Source organism: Telmatherina bonti (assembly GCF_933228915.1).
Source record: "Telmatherina bonti genome assembly, chromosome: 21".
Classification (NCBI taxonomy): Eukaryota; Metazoa; Chordata; class Actinopteri; order Atheriniformes; family Telmatherinidae; genus Telmatherina; species Telmatherina bonti.
Genome location: NC_136630.1, coordinates 32,330,139 through 32,348,560, shown reverse-complemented (window position 1 = coordinate 32,348,560; position 18,422 = coordinate 32,330,139). Strand labels below are relative to the sequence as shown.

Sequence of the window (18,422 nt, the reverse complement as noted above, 5' to 3'; positions counted from 1 at the left end):
CAATTCAATCGCATATGCTGCGGGTGTTCAGGGCTGCTAAGAAATATCTAAAAGTTGAGACGCTGTGGTACAAATCTTACCCTCTATAGAATAACAACCATCTACTAACCGGGGGGAAACGTTTGTCAACACGAACTGGGAAAATAAAGGAATCAAACCTCTTCAAGACATCAGTGGAGAAAGCAATATTCTTGATTTCCAGGAATTGGTATCTCGATTTGGTGTAGATAAACACTCCCGTTTCTTTTACTTTAGATTAAATTCAGCTTGTAAGTCTTATCGGGTTCCCTGGGGGACAGAATTAGAGGATTATCCTATTTTGGCCTGCATACAGAAAGCCCCTCGACACATGGTGTCATTCATTAAAGACAGACTCAGTTCTGATGATCCTATGTGGACAGCAGGAATGAAAACCTGGCAGAGAGAAGTGAGGAAACTTAGACTGGAAAACCATTTGGGATAATTTGTTTGGCTCATCACAAAACCCAAATCATCAGTATATTCTTCTTAAATTTAGCCAAATAGCCTATATAACTCCCAATACTAGACATAAAATGGGATTAAGTCTGGATCCATATTGTCCGTTTTGCCCCCGGGGAACCCTGGGCTCTTTTGCACATATTGTATGGGATTGCCCATAAATTTTGTTTTTGTGAAGAAAGTGATAACTACTATATCCACACTAATAGGGGTATACCTCCCATTTGAACCTACTGTACATATCTTAAATAATGACTCACAGCTTTCCCTTACAACTAAGTCCCGGAAAACCTGGCAAACAGGACTAACGGCAGCAAAAAGAATGATTGTTCTGCGTTAGAAACCTCCTGACGTTATCTCTGAAAGCCACTGGCTTAAAGGCTTTCAGGATATTGCCTACCTGAAACTATGTACAGCAAGAATAAATGGTGCTCATTAAGATACTATTACTATGTGGAACAACCTGATATTGGACCTAACAGATCTCCTGCTGAAATGGAAATAATGTTTAACTGCTGCAGGGTGGTGGTGGGTTGGGTGTGTGTGTTTGTGTGTGTGTGTGTGTGTTGGGGGGGGGGGGGGGGGGGGGGGGGCGCGCTTTATTATTGATTATGTTATGTAAGTGAACTATGATTTTTACTGGACATAAACTATGTGAGGAAGATACAGGCATCCCCTCACTAATCAGGTGCTGCTTTGTCACTCACAGACATGTACATATCCCTTTGTTTCTTTTTCTGTTGTATTTATTCACTAATGATGGATCCTATTTAGTTGAACGACACAATAATTTGGTTTGTTTTCAGTATATGTTTTGGTTGGCTTCTAACCTCTCTCTCTCTGTCTCTCTGAGGTGATCTTGGAGATCAGCGGTGTCATGGAGGCGCGCCCATGAATGTTGCTGACAAGGGCCTGGTGTGCTTAATTAGTTGGTTGGAAAAAACCAAATGGCCTGAGGAGAGGGGGGAGATTGGGGAAGAAGTAGTTCATCTTTATTAAAGTAAAAGGATAATGTGTGATGTAATTTAGTCTTTCTCTAGCTGTATTTAGAGTATTGTATGTTTTTAGGTTTGTACTTGTGAATGTGCTCTTGTGTTGGGCATTAATGGATATGGTTATATACTGGTGGAGGAATGAGAACTGTAAAAAGGGGGAAAGGTGTCTGTGCATGTGAAACTGAAAAAAAAAATCAAAGTAAAAAGAAACCGAGCTCTGCCAATTTTGGAGTCCCGTGGTTCTTCCTCCTCTTCTTCCTTTGACTGTGCACCTGAGGGGACGTCGCCATTCTGCACTCCCTAAGGTTAAAACCTGACAAACTACAATAAAAATTTAATGAGAAAAAAAGGATGTGGTGGAACAGGAGATTTTCATTTCATAGGTTTCTGTTGATGTGTTCTGTTTTGCTTTTGTCTGGGTTTTTGGTTTGCTGAGTACACCTGGTTTGATTTGTTCATTTGCGTCATCTGGTCCCTGTTACTTTGCTTGTGTACATACACGTTTTGCCTTTATTGACTGATTTCCACTTCATTGTTCCACTTTTCAATTCTATTCTTTATGTCTTCCTAGTGTTCATTTTCAAATGACCTGTTATTGATATTAAAACTATGTTTCTTCATTTTGGAGGTTGATAATCAGATGATTTAAAATCTGGGTAGATGTTGACCAGTGAACAATATGCTGGAAAGAATGGCAGCAGAAGGTTCACGACCACTGTAGCAGGTATATGATATGTAGCCATATTCACCTTAATAGCATGATAGAGAAATGCACCATGCATAGCTTCTCTGATGGCCTCCATACCTCTGAAGGAGAAGGACAGGTTGGACAGACCTCCACTCACCCTGGCTCCTGGTAAAGTATCCTAAAAACAAAACAGGGTGTGATCATGTCTGACTGTTGGGCCTAAAATTACTGGACATTAACATTTATTCATGACAGTAATTTTACACTGATACTCCGAAGGTAACAGAATAAATGTTAAATGAATACCACACTCAGAAGTTACTGAGAAATTAACCAAGTATAAAATAATTCATACGTTTCCGTAGAAACTAGCAGGACCTTCACCTCTGTAGAGACTAGCAGGACCTTCACCTCTGTAGAGACTAGTAGGACCTTCACCTCTGTAGAGACTAGCAGGACCTTCACCTCTGTAGAGACTAGCAGGACCTTCACCTCTGTAGAGACTAGCAGGACCTTCACCTCTGTAGAGACTAGCAGGACCTTCACCTCTGTAGAGACTAGCAGGACCTCCACCTCTGTAGAGACTAGCAGGACCTTCACCTCTGTAGAGACTAGTAGGACCTTCACCTCTGTAGAGACTAGCAGGACCTTCACCTCTGTAGAGACTAGCAGGACCTTCACCTCTGTAGAGACTAGTAGGACCTTCACCTCTGTAGAGACTAGCAGGACCTTCACCTCTGTAGAGACTAGCAGGACCTCCACCTCTGTAGAGACTAGCAGGACCTTCACCTCTGTAGAGACTAGTAGGACCTTCACCTCTGTAGAGACTAGCAGGACCTTCACCTCTGTAGAGACTAGCAGGACCTTCACCTCTGTAGAGACTAGTAGGACCTTCACCTCTGTAGAGACTAGCAGGACCTTCACCTCTGTAGAGACTAGCAGGACCTTCACCTCTGTAGAGACTAGCAGGACCTTCACCTCTGTAGAGACTAGCAGGACCTTCACCTCTGTAGAGACTAGCAGGACCTTCACCTCTGTAGAGACTAGCAGGACCTTCACCTCTGTAGAGACTAGCAGGACCTTCACCTCTGTAGAGACTAGTAGGACCTTCACCTCTGTAGAGACTAGCAGGACCTTCACCTCTGTAGAGACTAGTAGGACCTTCACCTCTGTAGAGACTAGCAGGACCTTCACCTCTGTAGAGACTAGCAGGACCTTCACCTCTGTAGAGACTAGTAGGACCTTCACCTCTGTAGAGACTAGCAGGACCTTCACCTCTGTAGAGACTAGTAGGACCTTCACCTCTGTAGAGACTAGCAGGACCTTCACCTCTGTAGAGACTAGCAGGACCTTCACCTCTGTAGAGACTAGCAGGACCTTCACCTCTGTAGAGACTAGCAGGACCTTCACCTCTGTAGAGACTAGCAGGACCTTCACCTCTGTAGAGACTAGCAGGACCTTCACCTCTGTAGAGACTAGCAGGACCTTCACCTCTGTAGAGACTAGCAGGACCTTCACCTCTGTAGAGACTAGCAGGACCTTCACCTCTGTAGAGACTAGCAGGACCTTCACCTCTGTAGAGACTAGCAGGACCTTCACCTCTGTAGAGACTAGCAGGACCTTCACCTCTGTAGAGACTAGCAGGACCTTCACCTCTGTAGAGACTAGCAGGACCTTCACCTCTGTAGAGACTAGCAGGACCTTCACCTCTGTAGAGACTAGCAGGACCTTCACCTCTGTAGAGACTAGCAGGACCTTCACCTCTGTAGAGACTAGCAGGACCTTCACCTCTGTAGAGACTAGCAGGACCTTCACCTCTGTAGAGACTAGCAGGACCTTCACCTCTGTAGAGACTAGCAGGACCTTCACCTCTGTAGAGACTAGCAGGACCTTCACCTCTGTAGAGACTAGCAGGACCTTCACCTCTGTAGAGACTAGCAGGACCTTCACCTCTGTAGAGACTAGCAGGACCTTCACCTCTGTAGAGACTAGCAGGACCTTCACCTCTGTAGAGACTAGCAGGACCTTCACCTCTGTAGAGACTAGCAGGACCTTCACCTCTGTAGAGACTAGCAGGACCTTCACCTCTGTAGAGACTAGCAGGACCTTCACCTCTGTAGAGACTAGCAGGACCTTCACCTCTGTAGAGACTAGCAGGACCTTCACCTCTGTAGAGACTAGCAGGACCTTCACCTCTGTAGAGACTAGCAGGACCTTCACCTCTGTAGAGACTAGCAGGACCTTCACCTCTGTAGAGACTAGCAGGACCTTCACCTCTGTAGAGACTAGCAGGACCTTCACCTCTGTAGAGACTAGTAGGACCTTCACCTCTGTAGAGACTAGTAGGACCTTCACCTCTGTAGAGACTAGCAGGACCTTCACCTCTGTAGAGACTAGCAGGACCTTCACCTCTGTAGAGACTAGCAGGACCTTCACCTCTGTAGAGACTAGCAGGACCTTCACCTCTGTAGAGACTAGCAGGACCTTCACCTCTGTAGAGACTAGCAGGACCTTCACCTCTGTAGAGACTAGCAGGACCTTCACCTCTGTAGAGACTAGTAGGACCTTCACCTCTGTAGAAACTAGTAGGACCTTCACCTCTGTAGAAACTAGCAGGACCTTCACCTCTGTAGAGACTAGCAGGACCTTCACCTCTGTAGAGACTAGCAGGACCTTCACCTCTGTAGAAACTAGCAGGACCTTCACCTCTGTAGAAACTAGTAGGACCTTCACCTCTGTAGAAACTAGCAGGACCTTCACCTCTGTAGAGACTAGCAGGACCTTCACCTCTGTAGAGACTAGCAGGACCTTCACCTCTGTAGAGACTAGCAGGACCTTCACCTCTGTAGAAACTAGCAGGACCTTCACCTCTGTAGAAACTAGGAGGACCTTCACCTCTGTAGAAACTAGCAGGACCTTCACCTCTGTAGAGACTAGCAGGACCTTCACCTCTGTAGAGACTAGCAGGACCTTCACCTCTGTAGAAACTAGTAGGACCTTCACCTCTGTAGAGACTAGCAGGACCTTCACCTCTGTAGAGACTAGCAGGACCTTCACCTCTGTAGAGACTAGCAGGACCTTCACCTCTGTAGAGACTAGCAGGACCTTCACCTCTGTAGAAACTAGTAGGACCTTCACCTCTGTAGAAACTAGCAGGACCTTCACCTCTGTAGAAACTAGTAGGACCTTCACCTCTGTAGAGACTAGCAGGACCTTCACCTCTGTAGAGACTAGCAGGACCTTCACCTCTGTAGAAACTAGTAGGACCTTCACCTCTGTAGAAACTAGCAGGACCTTCACCTCTGTAGAAACTAGTAGGACCTTCACCTCTGTAGAGACTAGCAGGACCTTCACCTCTGTAGAGACTAGCAGGACCTTCACCTCTGTAGAGACTAGCAGGACCTTCACCTCTGTAGAGACTAGTAGGACCTTCACCTCTGTAGAGACTAGCAGGACCTTCACCTCTGTAGAGACTAGTAGGACCTTCACCTCTGTAGAGACTAGCAGGACCTTCACCTCTGTAGAGACTAGCAGGACCTTCACCTCTGTAGAAACTAGCAGGACCTTCACCTCTGTAGAGACTAGCAGGACCTTCACCTCTGTAGAAACTAGTAGGACCTTCACCTCTGTAGAGACTAGCAGGACCTTTTTTTTTTTTTTAACTAGCATGAAACTGAAACTACGTACAGAGATTGTCTATAGCGACACACGTCACACTCTGAGAAGTATAATGGATTTAAATATATTACCATCGTGTTTTTTTCTTTTTTGCTGTTGTAACGAATAACGACGCAAGACAATAAAAATATATCAGAGTAAAAGTATCACAGTGATCCAAAATATACAGTGGAGTAAAAGTGGAAGCAGGAGAGAAAAAGTAATACTTCAATAAAGTAGAGATCCTACATTTTTACTAAAGTACAGCAGTGAAGTAGTTCTACTTCATTACTATACATCTATGATGATTAATTGCACAGGTAGAATCATACGAGACAGATTGTCAGGGTTTTTTAGAGCTGGGATAAAAACAGTAAGACACGATGTGTGACTGTGGCTGCTAGCTGCCAGAGTTTCCGTCCCACAGTGATGAGATGGACATCTTTGTACCCAGCAGAGTGTCTGCTTTCATACGACACCTTGTTCATGTGGACAAATGATCAGAACTCTGACGGTGATGTGCTGAAGCTGTCTTTCATTGGACTGCTTGGAGTTTGAACAGGGTTTGGTTTGGATGCTGATGCTTGCTGGTCTTTTAGCTGAGTCTCTCCCTGCCATGATGCTATGCTAACTGTTAGCATTGCTGCTTCCTTCAAGGATCTGCTGGACTGTAGGCTTTCACACTGATTGTTTACAGGGGGTTTATTAGGAGGAGCTGTTGTGTTACCTTGATTAGCTTGGTGGCCCTGAGGAAGTTTACAGCATATTGGTTGTGTTCCTCCATGCCGGTACCAATGGTTAGGATGTTGGGGTCAAAGATGATGTCATTGGGATCGAAGCCCACCTTGTTGACCAGCAGCCAGTATGCCCGAGTGCAGATCTCCACCTTCCGGTGTGTATCTGTGGCCTGGAGATGACAGTCCAGCTGGCAGTAAATATGTGTTGGAGTTTGGTCAAAGGTGTGTGTCGTCTTACCTGACCCTCCTCGTCGAAGGCCATGACCACCACAGCAGCTCCATAACGCTTCACTGTGGCGGCTCTGAGCAGGAACTCCTCCTCTCCTTCTTTGAGACTGATGCTGTTGACGATGCACTTCCCTTGACAGCACTTCAGCCCAGCCTCGATCACAGAGAAGTTAGAAGAGTCGATGCACAGAGGAACCTGAGGATGTCAGCCCAGAACTCCATCAACATGACAGGAAAAAACCACAATCAGTCAGCGATTTCTCAGACCACTTCAATATCAGATAAACCGTTAGGAGTTCCTCTGCACATGCCAGATTTCACTTCACCTGGCAATGAAAACACCTCCACTAATTAGTCCAACAGATTAGGAACGCACCATGTTCGAATTCTGGCCCACAACCAATACCGCATCACCACCAAGAATGAGTTCATTAAAAGATGCACAAGGTAAATATCCAACCAAGTTTCATGTCACACACTAAGCACACGGCTGTGAAAACACCAACAAGGACCCGAGGAAAAAAGGACCGAAGGAGACGTCTCAGAGTCCAGGTAGCGGGAAGAGCCTGCAGTGCATCTTTAAACTGGACTATTCTTGGATTCATTTCATCAAATATTGCACATGATCTCATGCCAGCTCACATGAGGAACTCTTACCCGGGCAACATCTGGCTCAGAGGCAATGAAGTTACAGAATCGGGCCATGGCCGTCTGTCCCTCCAGCATGCCTTCATCCATGTTTATATCCAGGACCTGGGCTCCCATCTGCACCTGGGCTTTAGCGATGCTCAGAGCTTCCTGGAAATCAAACACAAGATCACACATCTAGCGTGGAACCAGAAACTTCTAGCACCCTCAACCCGAGAACAGGCTGCATCAGTCCAAGCTGGGCAAACATACGGTCCGAGGGCAAGAACTGGTCCACCAGAAGGTCTAATCTGCACCATGAATGTTGTCAATATGAACACGATGTCAACTTTACTATCATCCATTTTTTAACTTTGTGAAACACTTTAATAACAGCTTTTAAAATAACTAATATAATAAAACTAATCAAATCAAAGTAACTAATATCTAATGTGTCTAGGGGAAGTATTAATATTTCCAGTTTAATATTAAACATGTTAGAGGATAACTTCTACCATGTTTTCCATCTTCACAAGAGGTGGTCAGGATTACTACACACATGTGGAAATGGACATGTGTATACATTTAAAAAAAACTTCCAGTTCATACAATATTAAAAGTAATCCAACCTTTTCTGGGATTGATTTGCTCCTGTAGAGTTAGAATGGTTCAAGTTGACATGTATGTAAAATGTAAAACTGGAATCATGGCCTCATCAGATCATAGACTCATTGTATGTATATTTAAATCTCATAAGTATGACAAATACTTTAACTTGGAGGCTTCACTCAAGCGTATTTATTGGAAAAATGAAGGATGAAATAAAAGGAAATCTTGTTATATCTGTATGGAAATGATAAATGGGAAGTTTCCCCAAGCGGGCAAAGCAATCGTAAGAGGAAAAATGATTAGGGTCCAACCAATATATCGGCTGGCCGATATTATCGGCCGATATGGAGGTCCAGGGTGATATCGGCAATCAGTAAAAAAAATTGCTGATTTTGATTTATTGTTGTCATGTATTTGTTTCTGAGACTGCCAAGTTAAAATGTAATTGGGCTACTTATCCAGCAGATGGCGCCCATGCTGGATAAGTAGCGGGGGCGGGGTCATCCTTGCTCATGGCTGCCTACCGTGGAAACCGAGACAGAGCAAACCGGACGGTGAAACAGATCGCAGCTGAGTCAAGTAAAGTCACGTCTGCTCACCAGTATTTTATATTTAGTCACTGGTAAGTTGAAATGTTAAACACAGTGATGTTTTCCCTCTTACATTCTCTACAGACTTGTCATTGCGTGCCTCGTGGCCGCGCTGCGTTTAAAGTTACGATCATTTTTACCATGCTAAAAATTTAGCATGCACAAATAAAATGTGAAGCATAGCTGTCTAAGTGCATAAAAGCATCATAACTGGAGTGTTTTTAGTGAAAAAGTAAAGTTATCGTGTTTCTTTCTCTTTCTTAAAATAAGTCTAGTCTTCATTAAACGGCTCTTTGCCATCATAAAAACATGTAGCAACCTGCTCTGTTAATACATCCATCCACACGCTGGGTTCTACTGTTACTGCTATAGTAGTGCAGTACATCCCACCATGCAACATTTTCAGGCCCAAGCATGATTAATATTATATATACAATCAGAAAGATATTGGTGTTTTGTGACGGATAGACAGACTGGACAGACTATGCTGAAGTTAAATAGCGACGATCGTCATGATCTCTAAAAATAGCCATAATCTGACGGCTGTTTTTCCAACAGTGTCTTTAAAAATGACGACTTTACATGTTATAGAGGCGCCCCCAAAACCCCCGTAGTCATGAGGAAAGTCATCAGAGTGAGGAAAACTTGATGTTTTACAGCGAGGAAAGCCGTGCTTAGTGTTTAGCCTGGTGAACGTGTGTGAAAGTTGGCGGCTGCGTGCCATTTACACAACTTCTGAATACTTATTATTAGTGGTGCAACGGATCATCATTGATCTGTGATCCGTTCGGATCAGTATCTACGGTTCGGCACACACGTGATCTGCGGATTGACATGAAAAAATAAAAGAAAGCTGCGTGCATAATCGTTCCACACAAGTGCAGCGTGGTCATGGCGAGCGGAGGAACTTGAACGCCCCGGTTCATGTGTGGGAACACTTTGGTTTCCCTGTCAGATACGATGAAGAAGGAAAGAGGTCAGCTGATAAAACGGTGACGGTGTGTCGGAACTGTGGAATAAGAAAACCGGATTTAGATTTTTTAGATCAGTGAATAATTCAGATCGTTCATGGTGTCTAACAGGTAGACATGAGTTTAAGAATGAGCTGAGAATGTAGTGTTTTAGCTTTGAGTCATTTTTTAAACATTTTTTTCTGGTGGATGGATTTATCGGCCATTATATCGGCTATCGGCTCTAAAGTCTTTACATCGGTATCGAAGAATCCATATCGGTCGGGTCCTACAAATTATTAGAAAATTAGGGTTACAAAAGAGGCTCAGGCAGTAAAAATCTCAAACAGAACTTCTTAGAAGAACAAAAGTAATAATAAATACTGAGCTAGAAATTACTCATAAGATGTAAGAAATTAAAAATCACCTTAATGAGTCAGACATTCAAAAGAAAGTAAGCTTCTTAAAACACATAATATGAAGGTGGCAGCAAATCAGCCAAAAAGCTAGCATATGAAAATAAAAGTCCAAAAGCCAAACAGGTAAAACATGATTATCCGGAAATTTCCAGTTGTTCGGGAAAGTAAACAAACAGACAAAAAACTGTACTTTCAAGTGCTTTATAAATACAAACCGGCTTCACTAAGACCTGGTGACGATATTTCTATTGTGGCCCTCCGGCACTGCGGAGGGGCAGCATGAATCACCAGCTGCCAGTGGGTCTGACGTACCCCTCAGAAATCAACCATCAAATGGTCTAAAGAGACCCGACAATAGAGCAAAGAAAGGGGAATATGAGGACAAGAGGAAAACAGCAATTAAACCTTGATGAAGATGCTCTCCCCGACACCCCCCCGGGAATACAACGATACCATCGCTCTCTTGGTCCTAAGCCACCACAGATGCGTCTTCTTAAGCAAGACTACATGAATGATACACTGGCAAAGAGGAAGGCCTATACTTCCATCAGGAGCCACACTCCACCCGGCTTGGCTCCATGTGCACCTTGACATTGTCACAGTCATCTACAAAGACATACAAGAAGCCTTTGCTGACCTGAAAGCAAGAAGGGCAATCGATGCGGTAACCCCAAATTCTGTGACACAGTCACAGGGAAAAGGACGGCGAACAACGTGGGAAACTGTAGGGCTCGACATAACAGAGAGGCTGAAACACATCCAGGAAAGACTAAAGGAATTCCATCGCAAGAGCACAACATTTCTGAGGTTTTGCTCTTTACCATCACCTGCATACCTTCATCTTTTCGGCAGATCGAGGTGACATGATTGTGAAAAGAGAGCTGGGGGTCAAACTTTACCCCAAGGTTTTTAACAGAGAGATAGAGAGGAATGGTGTGACCAACAAATGAAATGGATGCGAGAGGGGAAGGGACGGAGTTGGTTCGGCATTCCAGTTTGAATGTTTATGAGCTGTTTTGCTGCAGGAAGTTTGGCCTGATCCACATCTTTACCTCCACCAGGCAGGAGCTGAGATGGGAAACAGAGGATTGGGGGAAGCTGTAGTGTGATGGGGTTCTTGGTTGTTCCCCACAAATCTGGCACTTTCTGGACTTGGTTTAAGGTGGTTTATTGTACTCCCAGTAAATTCACCAATGTGCACCCATATTTGCAGTGAGAAAATATGTACCACAAATATCTGGTCTAGCAATACATATCTAAAATCCATAAACAATACACAGGTGTAAACGTCATCAACATTTCCCACATTTGAAACATACATTAAGATAAGATTCTGGCGTACTGCGGTGTTCAGTGAGTCCTAAAGGTGACGTCACTGCCACACTGCGACATCCTTTGGACACATAAATCCCATGAAACCAATTACTCAGTTTGTTGCAAATGCCCAGCTGACCTACACCCAGTAGGTTCCCCTCCTGTAATCTAATCCCAGTAACAAAAGCTATTAGGTGGGCACCCCCAACAATCATCCCATTAATTAACTGGCACAGAGGCTACGGGTACCTGCAGGTGAAAATCTGGGGATAGAACACTCCAAGACTCATTCAGGTAGGTGGGTGTAGATGTGGGCGTCTGTGAGAAGGTGGCTTAATCACATGGAAGGAGTGACTCTAATGTAGAGCTGTGTGTCGTCAGCATAGCAATGCAAGTTAATCCCACGCTTAATGACGATATGGTCGAAGGGGAACATGTAGAGAGTGAAGAGGGTCCGGAGCCCTGGGGGGACACCAGGTGACTGTGGGAGGTCTAGCTTTTGTGTCTCCCAAGACCACATTCTCAGTCCTATCAGTGAGGTACGAGTGGAACCAGAGCAGGGCTGTTCCAGTGGAACCAGAGCAGGGCTGTTCCAGTGGAACCAGAGCAGGGCTGTTCCAGTGGAACCAGTGCAGGGCTGTTCCAGTGGAACCAGTGCAGGGCTGTTCCAGTGGAACCAGTGCAGGGCTGTTCCAGTGGAACCAGTGCAGGGCTGTTCCAGTGGAACCAGAGCAGGGCTGTTCCAGTGGAACCAGAGCAGGGCTGTTCCAGTGGAACCAGAGCAGGGCTGTTCCAGTGGAACCAGAGCAGGGCTGTTCCAGTGGAACCAGAGCAGGGCTGTTCCAGTGGAACCAGAGCAGGGCTGTTCCAGTGGAACCAGTGCAGGGCTGTTCCAGTGGAACCAGTGCAGGGCTGTTCCAGTGGAACCAGTGCAGGGCTGTTCCAGTGGAACCAGAGCAGGGCTGTTCCAGTGGAACCAGAGCAGAGCTGTTCCAGTGGAACCAGTGCAGGGCTGTTCCAGTGGAACCAGTGCAGGGCTGTTCCAGTGGAACCAGTGCAGGGCTGTTCCAGTGGAACCAGTGCAGGGCTGTTCCAGTGGAACCAGTGCAGGGCTGTTCCAGTGGAACCAGTGCAGGGCTGTTCCAGTGGAACCAGTGCAGGGCTGTTCCAGTGGAACCAGAGCAGGGCTGTGCCAGTGGAACCAGAGCAGGGCTGTGCCAGTGGAACCAGTGCAGGGCTGTGCCAGTGGAACCAGAGCAGGGCTGTTCCAGTGGAACCAGAGCAGGGCTGTTCCAGTGGAACCAGAGCAGGGCTGTTCCAGTGGAACCAGTGCAGGGCTGTTCCAGTGGAACCAGTGCAGGGCTGTTCCAGTGGAACCAGTGCAGGGCTGTTCCAGTGGAACCAGTGCAGGGCTGTTCCAGTGGAACCAGAGCAGGGCTGTTCCAGTGGAACCAGAGCAGGGCTGTTCCAGTGGAACCAGAGCAGGGCTGTTCCAGTGGAACCAGTGCAGGGCTGTTCCAGTGGAACCAGAGCAGAGCTGTTCCAGTGGAACCAGAGCAGGGCTGTTCCAGTGGAACCAGAGCAGAGCTGTTCCAGTGGAACCAGTGCAGGGCTGTTCCAGTGGAACCAGTGCAGGGCTGTTCCAGTGGAACCAGTGCAGGGCTGTGCCAGTGGAACCAGTGCAGGGCTGTTCCAGTGGAACCAGAGCAGGGCTGTGCCAGTGGAACCAGAGCAGGGCTGTTCCAGTGGAACCAGTGCAGGGCTGTTCCAGTGGAACCAGTGCAGGGCTGTGCCAGTGGAACCAGAGCAGGGCTGTGCCAGTGGAACCAGAGCAGGGCTGTGCCAGTGGAACCAGTGCAGGGCTGTGCCAGTGGAACCAGTGCAGGGCTGTGCCAGTGGAACCAGTGCAGGGCTGTGCCAGTGGAACCAGTGCAGGACTGTGCCAGTGGAACCAGTGCAGGACTGTGCCAGTGGAACCAGTGCAGGGCTGTGCCAGTGGAACCAGTGCAGGACTGTGCCAGTGGAACCAGTGCAGTAATGTTCCAGTTCTCCCAGTGCTTGACACTGTGCAGGATAATGTTATGATCAACAGTGTCAAAAGCAGCAGAGAGGCGGAGCAGGACGAGGAGTGATGAACCGGAATCAGACGTCATCGGTAGATGACGCCCACGTCATCAGTAGATGACGTCTGATTGGTGACTGAAAACAGCAGTTTCTGTGCTGTGGGAGGGGCAGAAACCAGAATGAAAACAACTGAAGGATTTAAGGTGATGGTGGAGCCGCATGGATATTACTTTTTATTGAAGTTTGGAAATAAATGGTAAGTTAGAGACTGGTCTAAAATTTGACAGGGGTTCAGGATCCAAAGTAGGTTTCTTGAGAAGAGGTTTGATGAGGGTAATTTTGAGTGTGGATGGAAAATTGTCGTTTTCCAGCAAAAGGTTTCTGATTTTTGTCATAAGGACTGATGGAGTGGTGGTGAGTTTTAACAGGGAGGGGATCAAGGGGGCAGGTGGATGGTTTTGACTTACAGATGATGTTGTCGACCTCCTGCTACACTGTGAGGGAGAAGTGTGAGAGTTGCTGTATGTTGGGTGTGGTGGGAATGTGGGTGTGGTTTGGAGGTGAGAGTGAGGAGCAAAAATTGTCCGTTTTTGGAGTGAAGAACTCGAGAAACCGGTTAGAATTAATATCTGTGTTTGTGGAATGAGGAGATGTGGGGTTTCAGAATACAGGTGATGGTAGAAAAACAGTTTGCTGAGTTACCCGTGTTGATGATGAGTAGTGCTCTGAACTGATGTTGGAAAGTGCTTTTGCATAAGATTTACCATCATCAACTAGTTTTTTTTTTTGTTTTTTTTTGTGAGGGCACTCGTGCACCCCCAAATAGATTGCGCTCTGGATGGTTGCCCACCTTGCCCATAGCAAAAACCGTCCATGGTGTTACATTTTGATAAAAGGCTTTATTGATCAGAAAGACATCGCACTGTTAAATGTGCGAAGGAGTGATAGGCGATCAATTAATACGATATTTGATTTGATCTGTCCGGAAATATCTGGTGTATTTATATGTGGGGGGCTGGAATATCAACCAAAACAATCATTAGACTCCTCTAATAGTTCAAAAGACGATATCACCTGAAGCCTTACAAGTTAAAAGGGCACTCAAAGCCTTGGGAATGATACAAGCATGGAGGGATTGGCATCCAGGTGAAGAGTTTTATTTTTTTCTCTCACATTCAATGTTTTCCAGACTTGGCTACTTTTTCATGCTAAACTCGGACAGACACAGTTATTGACTGTAGTATTGGAAATATTTTGGATCATGCCGGAGTTTGCTGGATTTTACATTTGGACATTAAACGTAAGGAGACTTTTATTATATCCCAATTTATTGATTATGTTAAAGAAGATGTTGAGGGTCATATCTCAAGATAAAGGAGATGTTTCACCCAGTGTGTTATGGGATGCTGCTGAGGCAGTCCTCAGAGAAAAACTAATAATGCGGTCATCTTTCAGGGAAAAGGAAAAACTCAGAACCTGGTCACTAAACTTAAATGTTTGGAAGAGGAACATATGAAAAACAATAGTGAAGATACCTGAAAAAAGCTACCTGGTGTAAGACAAACCTTGAGTACATGAACCAAACTGAAATGAAAGCTAATTAAATCAAGCAAAATTACTACAAAAATGGCCCTAAAGCCAAAAATCTACTTGCTTGTAGGACTCATGAACAAGCAGAAAGATATATACGTCAAGGAAAACGACACACAGACCAATCAGGTTCAACACAAATTCGAAAGCATCCAACAGTTCTTTTTGTGGCTTCCTATTCTAATTCATACTCTCCAACCTCTGCAGATAACATTTGTAGAAGGCTGTTTGACTTCCCTGGATTTACCTTCAACAGGAATTTCACAAAATAAAATTCTTACACATGGTGTTCGTTATGGACAATCCATGACGAGCACAGAAGTCCAATATCAAAACACCATTTGGGTTCAGAGGGGGGGACCATGCCTCCCAATCTCTCCCCTCCAGGTGTCACTGTCGTTGCCCACGTGAGCATTGAAGTCCCCCAGCAGAACAATGGAGTCCCCAGAAGGAGCACCCTCCAGCACTCCCTCCAAGGACTCCAGAAAGGGTGGGTACTCTGAACTGCTGTTCGGCGCATAAGCACAGACAACAGTCAGAACCCGTCCCCCCACCCGGAGGCGGAGGGAAACTACCCTTTCATCCACCGGGGTAAACCCCAACGTGCAGGCACCAAGCTGGGGGCTGATGAGAATGCCCACACCTGCTCGGCGCCTCTCACCATGAGCAACTCCAGAGTGGAAGAAGGTCCAGCCCCTCTCGAGGGTTCTGGTTCCAGAGCCCAAGCCATGCGTCGAGGTGAGTCCAACTATATCTAGTCGGAACCGCTCAAACTCACGCACAAGCTCAGGCTCCTTCCCCACCAGAGAGGTGACGTTCCACGTCCCTAGAGCCAGCTTCTGCAGCCAGGGATCGGACCCCCAGGGTCCCCGCCCCTTGCTGCCGCCCAGCTCACACTGCACCCGACCCCTACGGCTCCTCCCGCAGATGGTGAGCCCACGGGAGGGGAGAAAAATGTCATGATGTGTTTTAGAGTCCCAACCCGGAAGATTTCAGCAGTTAAAAACACACCATGCTGGCATTAAAAAAGCAACACATTTCCAAGTCTTTAGGACTACTCAGACATTCTTGATTCTTGCAAAGAAATTCAAGTGACTTCATATAATTTTGTAATACATCAACAAAACATGAAGCTCTGTGTAGTTCTGTGCATTTTTAAGTCAAACTGGCTTGTTTTTAACACAAACATCCAACCTTTAACTACTACCTTTAACTGAAACCTATACTCCCAGCAGTTTTGTAGGGAAAGCCCCCCACAAATGAAAAAAATCTTACGAAAGGGAAACAATCTGTCCAGCGCAATGGTACTGGACACACTTGGCAAGTCAAAAACCAAAAAAAACCCACTGAAATGCTGACTGGAATGGACATCGGTCACCTGACTATGGACAGATGTTGGTTTGCTCACCAGATTGGAAAAAATAGATGTTTTAAAACCACTGAAATTGGTCAAAATTAGTCAAGATCAGAAAGCAAAGCATTTGCCATACGAATGTCTCAAGATCGGGTAACAAGACAGAAAAGCTTTTATGTTATGAAAAGGGTAATACACCATATAGATTATTACAATTTCAAATAAAAGAGAGACAGAGTGATCTGGAAGAGAAAAAAGACGTCCTGTTTCTAAGGAAACTTACATAAGACCTACAGATATTGCAAAACCATTTGCAGACTAATGTAAAATTTATGACAATCAAGACATTGACTCATTTGATACAAAAAATTAAAACATTTATGGACAAGTTTAGCTTACCAATAGTGACTACTGAGCATAGACTGTATATAGAAAGATGGACGGAGCCTCCGTGACGTCACCCATAGGTTTCTGAAGAGCTGAATTGAATGCACCATTATCCCAGGGATCCACTGAATGCAGAAGCATTGTGGAGGCGCCTAGCTTTCCGCCCAGCATCTTTTTCCACCTGCAGAGTTCCAGAGCGAAACGTCTGTGTCGTGGTTCACGAGGATTGTGTCATCAATCCATAGTTGGTGTAGGCCAACTTCAAATGCTTAATAAAACTGCTTTAAAGGGAACAATAAATCAGCAAATAAAAAGCAGGAACAGTTCGACCATCCTGCGTGCTGCTCTTTGTTCCTTTGTAGAAGGGATGTGTGGTGTCAGAACAGCACGGTACAAAACGGCACAGCTTTCTTCCTCCAAAATAAATGCACATTTTCCACGCTGTCATTCATTAACTCAAACCATCCCCGACCTGACAGAAATGTTAATATTTCACAGTATCCAGAGCAGACATGTCGTCTTTTACTGATAAGATCCATCAGATCCACCTTGGTTTTCATCAGCTGGTTTCCTGCCTGAACAATGCACTTTGCTCCGGACCGACAACGTTTCAAAGCGACGAGCAGTAAAACACAACAGAAATGTAATTTAGAGAATCAGAAAGCTTGTGGGACGCTTCACAGCAGCGCACCTGGTAAAACCAGCCCTGTTGACTGGTGTTGGCGTAATCAGCTGCAAAGGAGAAGCAGCTGCACTACAGCACTTTCACATTTGGTGGAGTGAACCACTGAAAATTTGGACCACTTATGAAGGTTACCACCAACAGGCCTTACTACCGTTTGGAGACAGAGAATAGGATTTACTAATATATTTGAAACCTGATTACACGTCATCATCTTGTAGTTTTTTGTCCTAAAACAAAAAAAATTTGGAGTTCATATTACTTATAGGTCATTATACTGCCCTTTTACTGGTCTGACCCACTGGAGACCAGGTTGAGCAGCATGTGGAACCTGACCATACCTGAGTATGACCGTCATGGTTCAATGCAACCAGACGTCACATGATTAGGTAGACAAAAGTACCCTATCAGTGTCACACGACCTCAATTTATATCCATCCATGGAGGAAAACCATCAGAGTTGGGCTATATTTGAACCCTAATGGTCTGTTCAGACCAAACGCGTTTTGAGCGTTGAAAACGCTTAACACTCGGCGCTGTTCACTAATCTGCCATTTTTGTGTCTGACGCCCAAAATGCTCCCAATGCTGTGTCTACCGCTTGTATGTCTGGAGTGACAAACGCGGCGGAAAGTCTGAATTATAGTGGATTCAGTGGAGAGAAGGCATGGTTTTATTTAATAAATAAAGCTAGAGAACGTCGTTGTAGGGCAGTGATAGTTAGTGTTAATGCAACAAGAGCTGCACTCAGCAGAGAGCCGCCCCCCCCAAACAAAGCGTTGCTAGGCAACATATCCTGCTACGTTGCCAAATCAGTAACATTCAGCCTTTTAGCAAGGAATGGTTATCCTAAATAACACACGGAGTAATGGCGTCTCAGCCCCGTGTCTGGGTTCAGGAATCCTCCAGGAGCTGCGAGCAGATCTGATTGGCTGACGCCCCGCGTCGAGCGGCCAAAGTTCAGCTTTGGCCATCTCTGGCTTTTGACGAGCTTAAAAAACTTCTTAAATTTTCGGCGCGTTCCGCCGATGCCTAAAACGCGACGCAGGAAA

At 45.6% G+C, this 18,422-nt stretch overlaps 1 protein-coding gene across 4 annotated transcripts in view; it reads right to left on the bottom strand.

Annotated features, from left to right (window-relative positions):
* The window catches only part of mtr (5-methyltetrahydrofolate-homocysteine methyltransferase), a 58,712-nt gene that overhangs the window by 26,767 nt on the left and 13,523 nt on the right, over positions 1-18,422 (bottom strand). For all 4 annotated transcript variants that reach the window (XM_079260381.1, XM_079260383.1, XM_079260384.1 and 1 more), the window contains exons 14-17: positions 7,443-7,583; positions 6,796-6,981; positions 6,548-6,727; positions 2,225-2,341 (exon numbers count right to left, since the gene is read on the bottom strand). In XM_079260381.1, coding sequence (XP_079116507.1) covers positions 2,225-2,341; positions 6,548-6,727; positions 6,796-6,981; positions 7,443-7,583 — 624 coding nt within the window. The remainder of the gene's footprint in view (positions 1-2,224; positions 2,342-6,547; positions 6,728-6,795; positions 6,982-7,442; positions 7,584-18,422) is intronic.